At 46.1% G+C, this 20480-nt stretch overlaps 1 protein-coding gene across 2 annotated transcripts in view; it reads right to left on the reverse strand.

The window, feature by feature from the left end:
• Window positions 1-20480, reverse strand: part of EPS8L2 (EPS8 like 2) — a 131812-nt gene that overhangs the window by 11041 nt on the left and 100291 nt on the right. For both annotated transcript variants that reach the window (XM_029912833.1, XM_026657619.2), the window contains exons 9-16: window positions 13993-14072; window positions 13273-13399; window positions 12830-12918; window positions 6474-6548; window positions 5421-5569; window positions 4994-5120; window positions 3192-3286; window positions 1032-1143 (exon numbers count right to left, since the gene is read on the reverse strand). In XM_029912833.1, coding sequence (XP_029768693.1) covers window positions 1032-1143; window positions 3192-3286; window positions 4994-5120; window positions 5421-5569; window positions 6474-6548; window positions 12830-12918; window positions 13273-13399; window positions 13993-14072 — 854 coding nt within the window. The remainder of the gene's footprint in view (window positions 1-1031; window positions 1144-3191; window positions 3287-4993; window positions 5121-5420; window positions 5570-6473; window positions 6549-12829; window positions 12919-13272; window positions 13400-13992; window positions 14073-20480) is intronic.

A 20480-nucleotide genomic window follows, 5' to 3' on the forward strand; every position in this document is an offset into this window, starting at 1 on the left:
TGCCTTGCTTTTGCATTAAAAAAAAATGCTCTTCAACAGTGAATCCTGCCAGAGGTGGAAAAAATGCCTGCAGGATTTTCATATAACCTGATCACAGCCCATCCATTATATAAACAGGACATGGAAAAGATGGTGTATTGTTATTAGAATATCTTCCTCTTCGCGTCATCACCTGTTTCTTCTTACAGGCTTGTTCTATTTTGAACTCTGATTAAAAAATCGTGTGTGAAAACTGTCCTTAACCCAAAGATTTCTGAACCATATGCCTGTGTTTCAGTGTTTATTTGCATTAAGATTTTAATATAATTATATTTGAGAAACCAGGTTTTAAAATGTCAGTTTTTCTACTCTACAAATTTGCTAACCCAATGTGATGCAACTGTACAATTATTCCAGATACATATTTAACAGAAGTCTGTCTCTTAATCCAATGTAGCCTTAACATGTAGACTAAAGTCATATCATGTATTTTGTGACAGCGAAGTGTGTCGCAATGAGGAAGATTGATGGTGGTTAAAAATTCTGTATTACGTTTTAGTGGAAAATAGTCCCCCAGTTCACCATCATACTGAAATTTAAGGCAGAAAGACCCTTCTTGCAGCAAACAATGAATTTTAGTGGGGCTACTCACATGCTTAAAGGTGAGCATATTAAGCAAAGGTTTAAGTGCTTTGCTGCATTCAGGCCAGAGTGCTCAGTGCTGCAAGGCTGAGCCCTGTGCTTGGAAATTGGGCTCAGTATGTTGTCAGACATTGTATTATAATGATATGGGTTTCTTTTCTTTGCTGCTGTTTTTTAAACCAGAGTTTGATCTCAAATCTCAGCTAAACCCATGTGCTAAGGCACTAGAAAAGTACCAGCCATCCTTTTCTTATTCCGATTTAAAGCTTACTATCCGAATGAAATGTCATGTTGCCATTCAGAACTTACAGAGGAAAACTATTTGGGATTTTTCAGTCTCTTGGTGCATCTTCTTTCCCTCTCTAGAAAGCAGGGACTATAAAGATTTGCTCCTGAGTTTATTAATTTACCTCCAGGACTTCATCCTTCAGCACTGAGAGTTCATTGGCATTTCGAGCAGTGAAATCATAGCGGATTTTGGCATATTTCTTCGGCTGGGCCATCCCTTGTGCCTCGAAATTCCTTCAAGAGACAAAATGAGGTTATAATCAGGGCTCCTCTGACAGCCATGTCAATAATGCCAGTGCTGGAGGAACTGATATTTGTAGTAACTATGTTAGCATGCAGCTAAAGAGACTGTAGATTGTTAATGGGGCAATGGCCCTGGACACGTCGCATTTACTTGTGACCAGGAAGTGAACAGATTTTCATCACATTACAGTAAAAAGTCCTGCACAAATGCAAAGTGCAGGCTCTTCAACCAATGACAAGTGCATAGCTGTGAGGTTGATGTAAGCAGACTCATACAAAAAGACAGTTTTGTTCTCCATTTAGTAGTTTCTATGCTGAAGTGAGGACTAAGGAAATGTTGTGGAGACACAGAAAACCCTTGAATTTACTGTACTGAAACACAGTTATAGTAGCCAGCCAACCAGAGCATGTCAGCTGTTCATGCCATAAATCTGAGTAGACTTCATGGGCCTGATTCTATAGTGCCTTGGCACCCTGGGTAGCCATTTACACATGTGCAAAATGGGTGTAAAACACTACCACCCTGCACGGGGTAAATGACTTCTCAAGATAGAAGCAGGCTCCTTATCTTGGGGAGGGGGAAGCTACCATGTTTTAATGGTGTAAACTAGAACCAGGAAGACGTTTTCTCTATGGATCTTCAGGTCTGTGTGGCTATGCAATGCAGATGGCTGGGAGTTTTCAGTCTTTATAGTGAGTGTAAAATAAGCAGGCCAAATTCTCCTCTAGTGGAGCTATGCTGATATACACTGAAGCAGGTGTAGCTCCATTGATGAATGCCAGCTGAGAATCTGGCCCACACTCACACACTCTCTCTCTCTCTCTCTCTGTTTGTCTAGATATTGACACCCAGCCCATTGTGTGGTTTTGGAGCGTCTAGTAATAGTTCTTCCCCAAAAGGTTTGTTTCCCCCACAATCCTAACTTTTGATTGGCTTATAACTAGCATGTTGTTATGGAAACACATCCTCAGTGTCATGATTTTTTTTTATTATTATTATTCTAGTATGTCCCAAACCATCCCCTCCCCACTCAAAAACTGGTAACTGGAAGGTCTATGCCAAGTACAAAAGATGATGGCTCTTAAAATGGAACATATATTCATATATGCTTATGTGAGCAGTGGCCTACAGAGAGACAGCTGAGAGGTCTGTCATAAGATGTTGCCTCTAGTCTTCCTTGCTTGGGAGAACTTGTGTTCCAGGCAATAAATTGTCATAATATTTATAGCCTTGTACAGTATGTCAATAGCAAGTCTGTGGTGTTGGCTGGGGTTTGGAATCAATTCATTGGCAGCCTGAATCTACTAGACAGGAAAGGGAGTGGTAACTTTTCCCAGCAGTTGCCCTGAAGGCAGGGAGAGGGAGAAATGTTTGAGTTGTATTTTTGTAGCGTGCCAGCAGCAAAGTGAGTCACCAGGGGAAGGGCTGGCACTTGAGGAGTTTAACTGCAGAGGAACCTGCAGCAGGTTTTTTGCCCACCATTACTAAGACCAGGTTTACAGTAGAACTTTTGCTGGTATAGCAGTGCCAGCTAAGCCGGCGGAGGGGTGGGGTGTGGGTGTGTGTGTGTGGCGCGCGCGCACACACACACACACACACTAGTGCTTTTGCTTGTATAGCTTATTTTGCTCAGGGTATTTGTATAAAACTTTTTTTGCCAGAACAAGCTGTGTTTACACTAGGAAGGTTCTACCAGCAAACCTTTTTTAGCGTAGACCTGGCCCTGATTCAGGTACCGGGGTGGGGGGGCGATATTTTAGTACACCTCTACCTCGATATAACGCTGTCCTCAGGAGCCAAAAAATCTTACCGCGTTATAGGTGAAACCGCGTTATATTGAACTTGCTTTGATCCACCGGAGTGCGCAGCCCCGCCCCCCCCGGAGCACTGCTTTACCACGTTATATCTGAATTCGTGTTATATCGGGTTGCGTTATATCAAGGTAGCAGTGTATTTATTTTTGTATTGTGATAATGCCTGGGGCCACCAATCAAGGATCAAGGCTCCATTGTGCTAAACACTGGGACTAGTACATTACCTATTTCCATGTTGAGTAACTGCTTGTGTTTGATCAGGTGTCTGTCCACGTTTTATCGATGAGTTACGATAGGGATATCCATTGGCTGATGACAGCTGGAAAGGTAAAATGGAGTCATAGTGTTACTAAAAGAGAGTAAATCTGCATCAGATACAGGAAGGTGGTAGTTGTAAACTTATCATCGCCTGGAGTCTTTAAATCGAGATTGGCTGTCTTTCAAAAAGAGATGCTCTAGAGCAGGGGTCGGCAACCTTTGGCACGTGGCTTGCCAGGGTAAACACCCTGGCAGGCCGGGCTAGTTTGTTTACCTGCCGCGTCTGCAGGGTCGGCCGATTGTGGCTCCCACTGGCCGTGGTTCGCCATCCCAGGCTAATGGGGGCGGCGGGAAGCGGCGGCCAGCACATCCCTTGGCCTGCGCCGCTTCCCGCCGCCCCCATTGGCCTGGAGCGGCGAACCGCGGCCAGTGGGATCCGCGATCTGCTGACCCTGTGGACATGGCAGGTAAACAAACCGGCCCGGCCCGCCAGGGTGCTTACCCTGGAGAGCTGCGTGCCAAAGGTTGTCGACCCCTGCTCTAGAGGAAGCACAAGTTATTTTGCTTCTTTGTGGCTTGCTTACATTGTAGGGAAGAATAATTCCCTCTGCTGGGTGAAATGCTAAGGTCTGTGTCATACAGGTCAGGCTGGCTGATCACGGTGTTCCCTTCTGGCCTTAAAATCCATGAATGTACTTCCGAGTTTCTATAGTTTATTCAGATGAGTAAGAACGAATTCAGCTCTGGATTGACCCATTTACTGTATTTCAGACTCCATCACAAACTCCATTGTAGCACAGTTAGGTCAACCAATATTTTGTATATTTGGGAAGCACCTGATGGCGGCACCACCACCCCTGAAGTATGGTGTGATTCGTGGGCTACTGCTGAAGAGGCCAGGATACTGTAGATGGTAACTGGAATTCTGGATTAAAATATTGCTGCTGATCATGACAGCTCCAGGGTCCGGTAAAGAATAAATCCAACATTCTCTAGCCAGAGCCTGTTATTTTCAGGAAGAACCAAGAATAACTTGTTAAGAGGGTTACAGCAATAGGGCAAGCCAGCAAGCTGCGCAGTGATAGGCCTCTGCTCTGTACAGTGTATATCCTATGGGTAAGTCTACACTGAAAAAACACCCACTGCAATGAGTCTCAGAGCCCAGGTCTACAGACTCAGGCTTGCACTACAGCTATAAAAATAGCACTAGATGTTCCTGCTTGAGTTCTGAAACCCAGCAATGGGGATGGTTCTCAGAGCCCGAGTCAGAACATCTACGCTGCTGTTTTTAGCACCAGAGTGTGAGCCTGAATCTATAGAGCCAGGCCCTGAGATTCACTGTGCAGGTTTTTGGGTGTTGGTTTTTTTTTGCAGTGCAGACCTGCCCTATGAGATTTAGTCCTGGCAACAGAGAGCTAGGAACGTGGGTTCTAATCCAACCAACCCACTGACTCTTTGCACCTGATTCCCTGCTCACACCAGCATAAAACTGGTGAACTCCACTGAATTCAATGGCATTTCACTGCAGTAATGGAGTGGAGAATAAAGCCCATTGCCTCATCTCAAGAAAGTCAGTAGATCTCACGTCTGCATCAATCCAGCTGAAAAACAGCAAGGCTCTTGCTGTGAACCTGGCATTTGTCCCTGAGGTCAGCTTCAAAATACAGGACCAGATCTGTAGCTGGTGTAAACTGGGATAGCAGAGGATCTGGCCCGCTGGCCGAGTAAGTTGGTAGAAAAGGAAGATGACTTGAGGCATGAGACCTACCTCTTCTTGTAAATGTCCAATGTCTATTTCCCATGGGGCTCCGCGGAAGATTTCCAGGGGTGGCTCCCATCCATTGCGGAACTTTGGGATGTAGGTTGGGATAGCAGACTCTCTAGGCCATTCCGCTCTTAGAAGATGGGAGGGAAAAATTATATGCAGAGTGAGATCCTCAAATGATCCATTTCTAGGACCCAAGTCCCCATTGCCCGGTACCCGCTGACATTACTTACATCAGTGCAGAGGGTGCAAATAGCCACACAGGTGCAGGACAACAGTGAATCAGGGCCCTAGTTTTTCAGCCTATTGGACAAAATCCTGCCCTCACGCTCAGCCCCCCTGAATGGGCTACAGAAGTGAAATACTGCTCTGAATTGTTCTTAGAACTTGGAAATCTGCTGATTGTCCCTTTGCCCCGCCTAACTCTCACCTGGATCTGGTCCATGTCTCTCCAATGGACTCCCAGAGCGTCATTTCTTTCGGTGTCAGGTGTCCTCTCAGGAAATCTGTGGTGTCTTTAGAGAGAAGCGGGCTGACGACAGACCTTGCGAGTTCAGGGCCTCCACAGCTATGGATGATCTAGGTCACACACACACACGTACACACAATGCCAGTTACAAACTTTCACTTCATGAACAAATCCCACAATCTCAAACTGAAAATCAATTGCTCTGGGTTTCTCGTTGAAACTGGGAATCTCTCATAGTATTTCAGGGCAAATATTGAGTGATATTTGCTTGAAATTGGGGCCCAGGGCCACTCCATATTGGAACCATATTTTGTTCTCACGACCGTAGGCCCTAAGTCTGAAAAGGCTCGTAACCCTAGTGAATAGTTTGAGCCACATTCAAGTTTGTAATTAAACCTGAACCCAGATGAATGTTGCGCTGTTTCAAGGTTTGGCTGTGAATTCGTTGTACAGTTTTGCACGATAGTCTGAATCCCCATATGCTCCCTGCAAGTGCCCTGGGTAAAAATAGGTGATTGGTGTCTTTGAGGAAATGGGGTTTCAGTGCTGTCCTAATCTAGCAAGTGAGGTGCTTGGCTATGTACTGCCCCTCTGACTTTCTGCAATGGCTGCCATCTTGGTCATGATCAGGGACTGCCAATGCTAAGAACACAAGACTCTGTAGTTTGAACTAAAGGACTAAATCTTGTGAGCAGGAGCTGTACTAGACTCTGGGGAACACACAACATGCCCCAAACAGTGGTTACATTTGCACCTGCTAGTATTCTGGGATAATTTGGGGAGCTACATGCCCATGATTGGCATTGCTACAATGGTGATCACTAATGCAGGATCAGGTTCTATGCTCCCTGTGCTGCTCATAACTTCTTACCTTGCACGTGTACACCTAATACTGGCGCACCTTCCCTTAGCCGGATCATGTCCAGTATCTTTCTGTCTGCCTCTTATTCTCTACTGGTGCTACTTTTTACACAGGCACATTAGTAAGAATAAGAATTGTATTTAAAGGGTTACCAGTTCCAGTGGCCCAAACAGGAAATGCACTAGTTCTGAAGCACTTGGGTTCTGGATATGCTTTCTCAATTTGGCCTGAAAAGAGAGAAGAATCCCAGATTAATCCAAACCTGGCTTTTGGTTCCTATCTTCTGTGATACAGAGAAATTACTGTTTTCTGGTACTTTCCCTTACTGTAAGAGACTGAGAACTAAAAAAATAAATGGTTAGCTTCCAATCATGACACCTAGCCCAAGTGACATAATGATTTTGGGTGACTCAATCTTTTTTTCTTTTTTTTTCTTTGGTGTCCATTTTGAGACCCCATAAAGAGGCCTGATTTTTCAGAAAGTGCCAAACATCTGCCCTCTGAAAATCACAACCTTTCAAGGTGTTTTGAGTTGGGAACCCAGAAGCATTGATCATTTTTGAAAACCTGAACCATAAATTCCTGGGTAGAGAGAAGGGTCTAGAACTTCAGAGGTATTTAGGCATCTGACCCCATTGTGAGCTAGGTGCCCTGCAAATGTATTCAGCAAATTACCAACAGGGAAAATTCTTCACTGAGGCCTGGGTTACACCTAAAACTTAGGTCGACTTAGCTGCATTGTTCAAGGCTGTGTGTGACATCATTAAGTCAACCTAAATCCCACTGGAGACATGCAACTAGGCTGATGGAAAAAAATTCTTCTATTGTCCTAGCTACCACTTCTTGGAGAGGTGGATTTACTACAGCGATGGAAAAACCCCTTCCGTCGATGTGGGAAGCATCTATGGCACAACTGCACTGCTGTAGTGTAGACATGGCCGAAGGCCTTGTGTATATTTGGGGGTTTGCACCAATGTATCTAGAAAAGTTGTTGGCCACTGATTGCAGAATCCCAAACATAGACAAGGCCTAAATGCTCTGCCTTTTTAAATGGGCTGTGTTGCAAAGGAAGAAGAAATGCCTGGGATTAAATTATGATAATCAAGTGTATTTTTGCAGCAATCAATGCGAGATGTAGTGACACCACTTCAGTTTATGCCTCCTTTATTTTCTCTCTCTGTCACAAATTGTTGGCATTGCTACAATGGAAAATTAGATCTCTCACTGGAACTGCAAGGTACTGCTTCGCTGTGTGCGCTAAAATCCTTATTTTTGAGCCTTAATTATTTCCGCTGCATGCATCCTGTTGTGAGAGAGAGGTGAGGTCATCTGAGCACAGCCCTAGGAGCCAGGAGCAGCTGCATTTAGTCCCAGCTCTAGCATCGAATCCCACTCTGCAGTCTTGGGTAAATCACTTAACCTCTCTGCTTCAGTGTTTCCATATGCAAAATGGAGCTGCCCAATTCCCAAGCGTGATGTGAGGATGGATTCATGTTGGGGAAGTGCTACGTAGATTCTAAGTAACATTAGGATGGCGGTGTGTGTTTTTAAATATTAATGTGGAGAAGAAAATGTAAAAAAGAATTGATGTGTATAAGCCTACTAAGTGAAGTGACATCTCCTAAGGTGTGTGCAGTTACACAACCTGGGATTCTGCAAATGCTGTGTTTCTATTGGGGCTAGTTTAATTTATTAATGTTTTCATTGCTACTTCCCCTTTACGTTCCCTCAGGGCAGCAGTTTGTATCTGTGACTAAGGGCTCATCTAAACCCACAAGTTGTATGGAGCTAACCATGCCAGTATAGTTAAAGTGGTACAAACCCCCTAGCATGGATGAAGTTATACTGGTATAAAGGTGCTTTTATATCAGTATAACTATTCCCATATGGGAAGAGGAATAAACTCTACCGGTTTAAGGCACCTGTGACAGATATGGCAATTTCCTTCAGTATCTTTGGGAGATCTTACTGAATTAAGTTTCAGTAGATTTGGACTCCATTGTATTATAAATGCAAAATTTATATGTGGATGTGGAATTGTATACAACTTCTCTAGGAGGCAGACATGACCAGTGTAAACTCTGGGAAGTGTTATGAGCTTCAAAGGACTATTTTAAACAATGAAGACAAGAAGGAATTTTTGGGACAAACAAAGTTAAGTGGGTTTCCTAGAAAACACCTGGAGGGAGGTGAATGAAAATTCCCACCTCCAGACTCAACCTTTTGAAGCTACTCCCTGAGGAGAGCGCCATTTTCTGACTGATTAGCTATTCGTGGCCTCTGAAGATCAAAGACCCACAGTGTATACAGGAAAGGCAAACCTATGCGTATGTGTGCTTGTTCTGCACTAAAAGCTGTTATGAACTTGTAGCCATAGAAAAACTCCTGTGTGCGGTTTGAAGGACTGATCACCTACCAGAGCCCTTGCTGGAATTGGGGGTGATCTCTGGTAAGCTTATTAGCATGTGTGTAGGTTTTTTTATTGTCTATAATATGTTTTCTCTGTAATGCTTTCACCTTAAGAATAAATGGGCTTGCTTAGAAAGAGCTGTGTCATAACATACAATTGTGGGCAATTTCTGTGTATTGCCTCTGAGGAAAACGCAACGCGTGGATGCAAGCTGTCTTAAGCAGTCTGACTTGCTGGGGAATTCACAGTCTAGGCAGGGAACTGTGTAGACTGGAAAAACCCCTGTCAGGAGGAGAGAGATGCAGGTGTCCTCCCAAGAGAGGTGACGACTGAAGAGCTAGGATCCTGGACTGGGTGCCCTGGCTGGAACGCAAGTGGGCAATACAGGCAGAGCTGCCGTCATCTGTGACAGCACCTTTATGCTGGTATAACTGCATCCATCCTATGAGTTGTACCAGCATAACTATTCTGGGGTTTTTTTTTTAAATTCACACTCCTAACATATTTATCCCATACAAAATCTGTGTATAGACCAAGCCTTTATGGATTTATGCTGAGGCAAGCACTATTTAAAGGGAAATTTAGATCAACATTGTGCCGCCTTTACATACATGTTTCAAACTTTCATGTGGCCTGGTGTGAATGTATTAATAATGTGCCCCACTCCTAATTGTAACATGCAACAGCTGAGTTTTATCTAGGACAAAGTTCTAAACAAGTCACCATATTAACTTTCCAAAGAGGCTGCTTGTAAATCTTCCACTGAAATAGTTTTTTTCCAACCAAAAAAGGCTTTTCCATTAAATAGAAATTTTTGCCCCAAAATCCCATATTTATCAAACACATTTTTTTTTTAAATTAAAATCTGAAATGTTGCTAACATGAACCTTTTGTATAGATGAAAACAAACGTTTTTAGGGAAAAATCCTCTCGTAGCCAGCTCTAGTCTTAAAGCTGTTGGTTTTATATTATTAATTATTTGTACTGCAGTAACACCTATACACTCTAGCCCCATTGTGCTAGGCCAGAGGTGGGCAAACTACGGCCCGCAGGCCACATCCGGCCCGCAGGACCTTCCTGCCTGGCCCCTGAGCTCCTGCCCCAGGAGGCTAGTCCCCGGCCCCTCCCCTGCAGTTCCCCCTCCCTCGCAGCCTCAGCTCGCTCCACTGCCGGCGCAATGCTCTGGGCGGCGGGGCTGCGAGCTCCTGGGGCAGCGCAGCTGCAAAGCCCGGCATGAACCGGTGCTCTGTACTGCGCAGTGGCGTGGCTGGCTCCAGCTGAGCGGCACAGCTGCCTGTCCTGGTGCTCTGGGCGGCGCGGCTGTAGCGCCGCCAGCCTCTGACATTCCAGGCAGTGCGGTAAGGAGGCAGGGAGCAGGGGGGGTTGGATAGAGGGCAGGGGAGTTTGGGGGGGTGGTCAGGGGGCGGGGGTGTGGATAGGGGGCGGGGCGATCAGAGGGTGGGGAACAGAGGGTTGAATGGGGACAGAGGTCTGAGGGGGGCAGTCAGGGATGAGAGGGGGGGTTGGATGGGGCGGCAAGGGGCAGTCAGAGGTGGGGGTTCCGGGGGCTGTCAGGGGACGGGGGGGTTGGATGGGGCAGGAATCCCAGGGGGGTTGGATAGGGGGCAGGGCTGGGCCACGCCTGGCTGTTTGGGGAGGCACAGCCTCCGCTAACCGGCCCTCCATACAATTTTGGAAGCCCGATGCGGCCCTCAGGCCAAAAAGTTTGCCCATCCCTGTGCTAGGCACTGTAGAAATGCCTAACAGAGCTGACCCTGGTCCCAAACTGTTTACATTCTTACTGGAACATCTTGATGCTTCTGGTGTCACTTTTCCTCCAATGAGGCAAAGTTGAAGAGCCAGAGTGATTCTTTCTATCAGAGTCAGAAAAATTAGCAATGGAAAAGACTTACTAGGTCACTCCTAGAGAACTGGTGCAGGACTGTTCCCTACAATATCCTCCAGTCCAGACTTTTTAAAATGACTCAAGAGATGGTAGTTCCACCACTTCCCTTAGGTGATCATTCCCCAGTCTCACAGAACTTGTAGCTCAGTGTTTTCCCCTGGTATTCAGCCTACATTTTGCTTCACTTAATTACATCCCATTTTTCCTAACCTGAGCCCTCATTCTCTGGAGCAAACTAAATAATTCCTCCTCCTCTTTGTAGCTTAATCCTAGAGGTGGGGTGGTGTAAAGGTGGATCTAAACCTCCCTTGATTGTGTGGGCAGGCCTCCAGCACAAATTAACAGCAGCTTCAGGACTGATTTAACAGCTAGAACAGAATTCTGCCCCGACCCTGCCTCTTCTGTCATACTTCCTCCCCAGCCTCTGCTGGCTGAGGGAATCAGGAAGGATTGGGGTAAATCCAGCCATGCCAGCTAAGGATTCCTGTATTCCAGGTGAATCCTCGGCCACCTCTTTAGCGCAGTTTTTATGGACACTTCTTGCTGCCCTGGATGCACAAAGTGAGCTTTGTGGTGGGGTTCATAATCTGGCCTTTGGTGTTAGTTATCCTATCAGAGTTTGCCCCAGGTCTCTTCCCCGCAAGTGATGGTCGCTAGGGGGAGGAGTGGTGGGGTTTGCTGGCACTGCCAGCTCATTCCCTGGTGGGGGAATGTGCATTAATATTCAGTTGCAGTAGAAAAGTCTGAAGTTGGTCTGCCAGTTGCCCTAGACTTGTTTACAGTCTGTGGTTTCTCTGCAAATAACTTCCTTAAAACTAATCTTGCTAGATCTGGTTCATTGGGCAAGCATTAGAGTGCTATGAAATGACAGAATTCATTCAAACAGAGTCATTACCCTGCTTTTCTAATATGTATAGTTAAGCAGAATCAGCAGCATTTGGTACATCTTCACGCTTGGTAGTACCTGGCTCTACTGCTCTACAGGGCAACTCATCCAGAGGAGAAATGGAAAATAAGAGCTCTATAAAGCATTTGGGGGGAAAATTAGAAGCATGGGTGGTATGCTCAGTTACCTAAGGACTTCACATGGGCCAGTATTTTAGGAGCTCATACAAAGTAATTATATATATAAAGTGTCCAATGTGAATCATGTTAAAGCACAATGGTTCTTTCTTTCCTATTTACAACCTCTTTTCTTTCCTGCACCCCCATCGAAACAGAGAAGTAGAAAGATTGCATAACTAATCAGATGTTTTTAAAGGCAGCAAGTGGAAGTGTATGTGCAAAAACACTGACTTGTGCACAAATGAGTATTTAGATATCTAATGGCCTATTTGCGTGCACAGCTGTGATTATTGTGCTCACACAAATGTTGGCCTGCAATTATGTACGTATTGTTGAGGGCTGGGATAAACCTCATTTAAACTGTTGTAATCTCCACCCCTCATTTACTATATCTTTGAGAGACAGCTGAGCCGTCCTGCCTAAGACTAAAGGGGGTACATGAGCCTACCCAGTAACTCTGACCATCTGGGCGGTGTGCTCCACAGGTCATTTCCCTTGGGTAAGGGTGTGTGGATGGAATAGCGAGACAGACAGCGGCCTAGCAAGCAGCGGGTAACACAATCCTGGGAAAAGCCGAGAGAGAGAGCATGCCGTTGGGGAGGTGCCAGCTGAAAGAAGTTTGGTGCTGTGAGCAAGGACACTGTCTCCTGTTGTTTGGTTCCTCCTGTTTTCAGGGAACCAGACTTTGTGCGTTCTGTGTAAATAAACACAATTGCCTCAAAGGTACCGGACTCCATCCTTCAATTCTCCTCCCTACCAGAACAAACTTCAGGGTTGAACTTTGACTAGAAGCTCAGGTCAAAAGTGGTAACAATATTTTTGTGCCTGGACCTTCCTCCTTTTTACCATTAGAAACCTGCCTCCGGAAACATTATATAAAAGCTTTAACCAGCATTTTGTCAGCAAGTGACTACGATGTAGGAGTCTAGAATATGTCCCACCCCATCCCCGTAGTAAAATAACCAGGAGGAAATAAAGCAGGTGCTTCAGTATTATTTTCTGTTGGTTTTGAGAGTTTGAGAGATCACAGTTGTTTTGCAATGTACATGCATAGTAGTTGTGTTCTATAGGCATACCAGCACTCTTAGTGCAGCACAGAAAGGGAATAAAATACATTTGCACCTTACCAGGAGGTTGAGAGCCAGCTTGGTTTTCTGGAAGCAGTCGATGAACTCAGCCTCCGTTGGAGGCCTTGCTCTAAGAGTCAGTACCCCCTCTGAAAAGAAGTTGGGAAGAAAGATTATTTGAGCAAAGCATGCTTTCAAATTTCCGATGAATTAAAGTAATTGGTTTTAACGACAAGGGGTTATTTGGCTCATTGGATTTCAGGAGCCCTAGCAGTGCAGCACGTACATAATAAAGACACGGCGAACATCTTTTCTCCATGCTGCAATCTTTGCTTACTAAGCTGGAGTTATAGAATGGTGCTGAATGTATTGTTATGTCACTGAACCTGAACTTGAAGGCTTCAGGAAGACGCCAATTTGTGCCTGCTTAGATTTCCTACCAAGTCATTAACTGAGCCCTCTTGTTCACGTACTTGCTTATTATGCTGGTTGATTGACTATACCTGCTGGCGCTTTCTTCTTGCTCTTCTTCCCTTTCTTCCGTTGGTTCAGCTGTTTGAATGCCTCTGCCGCTTTCTGAAGCCGGGCGACAAACACCTCAATGTCATCCAGGGTGCAGTTCAGGGTTTGCTGTGAATGGAGCAAAGAGACAAAAATGCTGAACCCCAGGCAAAAGAGTGGCTACTGCATCAGACTTAGGAGCCCAAGCACTGAAGTATAACTTCCACCAGGGCCTCAGTCCCAGGGTCTAGTGATCACTTCCTTAGAGCCCCTGGAGGAGCTATTTATCAAGGCATGAAATAAAGTGGAATTGATCTTTTTCTAACTGTGTGATTTCCAGGCACAAAATTCTGTGTTTAGGCACTTCTGTTCTAGTGCATCTAACAATGTGGTATCTGACCACCTGCAAATGGGACTGCATGGCAACTGGAAAAAATAAACTGCATGAATAGCATCTCTGGGCCTAATCAGGGCACTCTTTTCCATATCAAGTTAGTACCTCACTCTTTAAAAAGTCCCAACCACTCAAGGAGTAAGGCGAGTACACATGGCACAATCTGACCTATGCATCATCTTCTCTCTTGTCCATCTCCTCTTAGTGGGTATTTAGGTGCCAGTTTTAAATTATTAAATTGCATACAATTTGTCCATGAAGGACAAATTTCTTCTCTTTCTCCCCACATCTCTTTGCCTGTTATGGATGCCCAACTCCTGCTACCAACCGTTTCTTTTTCAATCTTCTGTGCTAAGATCGCTCGGGATTCTTCATGCTCCTGGGAGCTGGAGCTGCGTCGTTCAAATTCTGCCAAGCAAGCAAACGGCAGGGTGTTAACAATCAGAAGGATGAAAATAGGGGTGCATTCCCAACAAATAATAAAGGCATTGTACCCAACTGAGTGATAAAACTTGATTGGGTTTTGTATGTTAATTTATGCTGGGTTACAAAAATGTGTCTATGGGAATGCAGAGAACATTCAGCTAGGAGGAGATCAACAGTGCTAATTAAGCCCTTCAGAGGTGTAGCACCTGCGATATCTGTGTATTGATTTATTGTCAGCTTGCAAATTCAAACAGTGCATGAATCATAAGAAACGGCAGCCAGTTAGTTGTAGCTACTGAAAACAATGTGCAGGGCCAGATCCTCAGCTGTAGCTCCATTGACTTCACTGTTACTTGACTGGTCTGCTGGAGATCTGACCTGCAGTCTCTTGACACCTGTGAGCAACACAGTGTGAGCTGCCACATGCACTCTTAGGTCAAGGTTGACTGAAATACACATCCACACCATCCATCAGCAGAAGCTTCTATTGTCACATGGGCAAAAGATCAAAAATACAAGGGATAGTCAGACTGAAGAAAAGAGAATAATAGACACAAATAAATGCAAAGGCTAGTCTGCTAGTCCCAGTGTGCCAGGATTTCTGCGTGACTGATATTTTATACATGCTTGTACAAAGATCAGAGGAGCTCTGTGCAGACTTGTATGTGCTGCCTCAAGATGTAATTCTTTTTAATTTGCATAAACTCATCCTGGAGTAAATAAAAACAAAGACACAGGTAGTCCATAGGCTTTCAGATGAGACTGGTCAATGACATATCGGTATTTCAGAATAAGCAGTTTCTGGGTCAGCTTTTTTGTTAAAAGAATAACGACTAAGTTCAGGAAACAAGAGTTCAAAGTCCCAGAAGGCTCCTTTAGCAAGTGCCATAGGAGTTCAGACAGCTGCACAGAATATAGAATACGGGAGCATTGGGAGATTGTTTTGGCAGAGAACCACAAAAACTGCCTGCATATCATCCCTAATTGAGGGGATTAGGTGACTAGTTTGGACAGGTGTTCTAGAGAAAGCACTGAATTATGTCTTAATGGTGAACTGACTCAGTGAGGCATCTACATTCAAGATATTGTACTGTCCCACTGATACATGTTGGACTCCATTTTATCTGGACACGGTCCCTGAACTTAAGCAGTGCCAGCCCTGTTGATGTAGTGGACAGATTTAGAGAATTCCATAAAGCACTTGGAATGTACCGTGAAGAGCAGAGTTAAGGGTGTGTTGGTCTTGGCTATTTTATGATAAAGATGTGCACCAGAAGTGTTGCCTATGAAAAATATAGGAGGCTTAACTCTAAAATGTCCAATGCGTCTCTGATACTAAGCGGGCCCCAGGGTGTTACTGTAAAGCAAATAATAAACAAGAGTGTTCAGTGGGAGACCTAGTAGTGCATTGTCTAGTGTCTGTACACCATGGTCCTTGGGTGGATAGAATGGCAGACCTGCTCAAGTGTGACTATCTTGCCCTCTAGTGGCTGCAGCCAGTGTTGTGTAAAACCCTAATAACAGCTGTTAAAGATTCTGCTTCAGCTGAAGGGGCCAGAGCTTGTATTTTTGGAGAAGGTGCACAGTTCTATCCTCATCTATGAAGGTAGGATAAGACATACACTTGACTACGCTGTGTAATGTAGCTGGTGACTAATCCAGAGAGGCCATGGAACAGTCCCGTCTGACCATGAACATGAAGGGGTAGGTTAGCAGGGAGAGTTCAGACACAGCTGTGCTTGTGGCTGGGGAGGGGATACCAAGCTTCTTAGTGAAGTTGGTATTGGAAAAATAGTAAAGGAAGCAATTTGTGGAACCAGAAACAAAATGCCACTAAGTGCCCTTCAGATCCTGCTAATGGGACATTATTAGGTGGAGGGGTGGGGAAACCAGAGAGATCAGTTTCATGCCAAGTATGCAATGAATGATAGAAAAATCTTCCTTGGCATTTAAGTCCCATTGAGATATCTCATTGAAAGAGACTGTCCCAGAAGAGGTCAGTTGCCAACATATTCCAAAGTCTTGTCTTTGCAATCTGTGGCCAATGCCAACTATTTAGGATTTTGAGACGTGCCCTCTTTGCACGTGGCAGTCTGCCAGGATGCATGTTTGCCAGTTTGTAATGAGCTAGTGATCTCTACTGTTTAAGGACCCATTGATGTTACTGATCTCTGCATGGGCAGACTGCTGCACACGCTGACTTAATCCACCTGCATACAGCTCTTTGCAGGATTGAGGCCTATATCTTCACAATGGTCTATCCAGCTAGTCACATAGCTGCGGATTACACCTGGGAAGCGAAGGGGACATAGCTGGCTAGAGTCACGTTACTGCAATGAAGTCAGCTAGATGAGAAATGTAGCATAATAAAAGACTGTCTTGGGCCTATCATTGTGCTCCTTGGAGTGGAAGATGGATCAGGTGGGTGGTTTGGAGGGTGAATGACAACCTCTGTTTAAGCTATAGCTTGGATGGTATTTTCTGGTCTTGTGCTGCTTGGTTTCATTTAATGGCAGTGCCCGTGCTATGGAACAGCAGCAGCAGGTCATTTGAATTTTCAGCTCCAGTTTGCTCATGTGTATATGGCCTTGGTTCTGAATCATGAACAGAGTGCTCTCTGTGATGACAGTACTGCTATGAAATGTAACAGCAGCATGATGTACAGTTACTGCTCCTGGGGCTACATTTGTAAGTTCTATATTTCTGTGCATATCTTGGGGCACCAACACCAGCTACATCATCCAAGTGTGTAATTTACATATTTGATCTCAGAGAGCTGGAAAAAATACACCATGATAGCTTAGGGTCATAGAAATGAGAGCTGGAAAAGACCTACTAGATTACCATGTAATGGAGATAGTAATGCTTTCTTTTTCTGTCTTGTCTATTTTGATTGTAAAGCTCTCTGGGACAGGTACTGTCTCTTAGTGAGTGTTTATACAGCATCTGCCACAATGAGACTCTGATATTGATTGAAGCTATTAGGTACTGCAGTAATACAAGTAATAAATATTATTTTCCTTTTTATCCTGGAGACATTTCTGAACTCAGGAACAAGACATTCTAAATCCAGTATGTACAGTGTGTACATCAGTTGTTTAAAAAAATAATCAAATTTCTATCATCTAATCAAAGCTGCATATTATTTTCATTATGCAAAGCTGATTCTAAAATGGTGTTTCTTTACACAGAAGAACAGATCAGCTGTTTGTCCTCTACTATCCATCCTTGGGAAAGAGTATTTCCTCTACTCAGGACCTTGATAAATTGGAGAATTGGTCAATGATGAAATTCAATAAAGACAAGTACAAAGTACTACACTTACGGTATGTCTACACTACCCGCCGGATTGGCGGGCAGCGATCGATCCAGTGGTGGTCCATTTATTGCAATAAATCGACCCCTGAGCACTCTGCCGTCGACTCCTGTACTCCATTACCGTGAGAGTCAATGGGGGAGCGGCAGCAGTTGACTCACCGCAGTGAAAACACCACGGTGAGTAGGTCTAAGTACGTCTACTTCAGCTACGTTATTCACGTAACTGAAGTTGTGTAACTTAGATCCATTTCCCCACTCCCCCCCCTCCCCCCCCAATGTAGACTAGGCCTTAGGAAGAAAAAGTCAAATGCTGAGCTACAAAATGGGGAATAACTGTCTAAGGCTAGGTCTACACTACGGGGGGGGGGGGGGTCGACCTAAGATACGCAACTTCATCTACGTGAATAGTGTAGCTGAAGTTGCATATTTTAGGTCGACTTACCTGGCTGTGAGGACGGCGGCGAGTTGACTCCGCTTCCGCCTCTTGCCGCGGTGGATTTCCAGAGTCGATGACAGAGCCATCGGGGATCGATTTTTATCGCGTCTTCACTAGACGCGATAAGTCGATCCCCAATAGATCGATTGCTACCCGCCGATCCGGCGGGTAGTGAAGACGTGCCCTAAGTAGTATTGCAGAAAGGATTTGGGAGATATAGTGGATCACAGATTGAATATGAGTCAACAATGTGATGCGGTTGTGAAAATGGCAAATATCATGCTGGGGTGTCGGAAAAGGAGTGTCATATATAAGACATGGGAGGTAATTGTCCTGCTCTACTTTTATTGTCCAGTTTTGGGCGCCAAACTTTAGAAAGATGTGGACAAATTGGAGAGAGTCCAGAGGAGAGTAACAAAAATGATAAAAGATTTAGAAAACCTGACCTATGAGGAAAGGCTAAAAATACAGGGTATATTTAGTCTTCAGAAAAGAAGTCTGGGAAAAGAACCCTCAGGCTGTTATAAAAAGGACAATGATAGATTGTTCTCTATGTCCTCTGAAGGTAGGATAAGAAGTAATCGTCTTAGTCTACAGCAAGGGAGATTTAGGTTAGGTATTAGGAAAAACCTTCTAACTATAAGGATAGTTAAGTACTGGAATAGGCTTTCAAGGTAGGTTGTGGAATCCCCGTCATTGGGGTTTTTAAGAACAGGTTAGAAAAACACCTGTGAAGGTTGGACTAGTTTTACTTGGTTCTGTCTCAGCACATAGGGGGATGGACTGTCTGACCTCTCAAGGTCCCTTCCAGCCTTACATTTCTACGATTCTATGTGCAGTAAAAGCTTTGTTATCCGGCATGTTGGGGGTGCCAGTAAGTCAAAAATTCCGGTTAACTAAGAGGGAGGGAATTTGGATGCGGGAGGGTGCTCAGGGCCAGGGTTTGGGGCGCGGGGCACACGCTCTGGGACGGAGTTTGGGTACGGCAAGGGGGTTCAGGGCTGGGGGTTAGGGTGCGGGAGGTGGCGCGGGCTCTGGGAGGGAGTTTGGATGTGGAAGAGGGCTCGGGGCAGAGGGTTGGGGCACAGGAAGGGTTTTGGGGTGCCAGATCCGGGCAACACTCACCTCAGGCGGCTCCCTGCAAGTGGCAACATGTCCCTGCTGCTGCTAGGCGGAGGTGCAGCCAGGCGGCTCTGTGCACTGCCTCTGCCTGCAGGTGCCGCCTCTGGCCAATGGGAGCTGCAGAGCCAGTGTGTGGGATGGGGCAGGAGCAGCGCACGGAGCCCCCATGGCCCTTCCTCCGCCTACAAGCAGCAAGGATATGTCGCCACTTCCAGGGAGCCACGCGAAGCCAAGTAGGGAGCCTGCCGGCCCCACGCCAACCAGACTTTTAACGGCTCAGTCAGCGGTGCTGACTGGAGCCACCAGGGTCCCTTTTTGACCAGGCGTTCAGGTCAAAAACCTGACACCTGGCAACCCCATTGAAGATCGGAAATGCTGGTTTATAGAGCTTGCCGGATAGCACAGCTTTTACTGTATTTGGAGCTTCATATTGTACCCTGGTTACATTGGCTTTTCTTGAGTCTAGCAAAAGAGCAGGTAGAACGCAAACCTCATAGTGTTAGCAACTCATGTGGCTGCAATAAAGGCGTGTAAAATCTGTTGGGCATTTTACCGAACCCGTGCTTTTTCAAAGAAAGAAATTGGGAACTTCTTTCTTGGAGGAAAAATAAACGTCTTTCTGATCAAAGTGAAACAAAGTATCAGGACTAAGGAAGGAAGGATGGTCTTGTGTTTAAGGCACTAGCTTGGTACTTAGGAGATCTTAGTTCTATCCCCGGCTCTGCTGCAGACCCCCTGTAGGATCTTGGGCCAGTCACTTAGTCTCTCTGGGTGAAATCCTGGCTCCATTGAGTCTTTAATGGGGCCAGGAATTCAGTTCCTGATCTTCTACTTGTCTGTTGTATCCTCTTTGTCTTGTCTCTTTACACTGTAAAGTCATTAGGGCAAGGACTGTCCCTTACTATGTGTTTGCACACTGCCTAGTGGGGCCCTCATCTCTGTTGGGCCCTCTAGGTGCTACCATAATACCAGGGCCGGCTTTAGGCCGATTCAGCCGATTCCGCTGAATCGGGCCCCGCGCCTAAGAGGGCCCCACAGCTGTCCACCCCGCCCCCAGCTCACTTCCCCCTCCTCCCTTCCCCTGAACGCTCCGCCCCCTGCTCCTCCCCCTCCCCTGCTTCCCGCGAATCAGATGTTCGCGGGAAGTCTGAAAACAAGCAGGGGCAGGTGGCAGCAGGTAAGCTCGGGGGAGGCGCGGCCCAGTCTGGCCCCGGCCGAGCGGCTCCCTCTGGCCCCGGCCGAGCACCCCTGGCGGCTCTGGTTCCGGTTCGGCGCTGGCCCCAGTTCCGGCCGAGCGCGCCAGCCCGGCCCCGCGGCTCCGGCCCCGGCTGAGCACCCCCGGCCCAGGCCCGAGTGGCTCCAGGCCGGGTCAGCTCGGGCCACGGGGCGCCGGCCCCAGTTCCGGCCGAGCGGCCCTGGCCCGGCCCGGCTCGGGCCCCGGGGTGCCGGCCCTGGCCGAGTGCGCCGGCCCGCGCCCGGCCCGGTGCCGGCCGAGCACCCCCGACCCCAGTGGC

Source organism: Terrapene carolina, unplaced genomic scaffold (genome assembly GCF_002925995.2).
Source record: "Terrapene carolina triunguis isolate 2854851 unplaced genomic scaffold, T_m_triunguis-2.0 Scaffold250, whole genome shotgun sequence".
Taxonomy (NCBI): domain Eukaryota; kingdom Metazoa; phylum Chordata; order Testudines; family Emydidae; genus Terrapene; species Terrapene triunguis.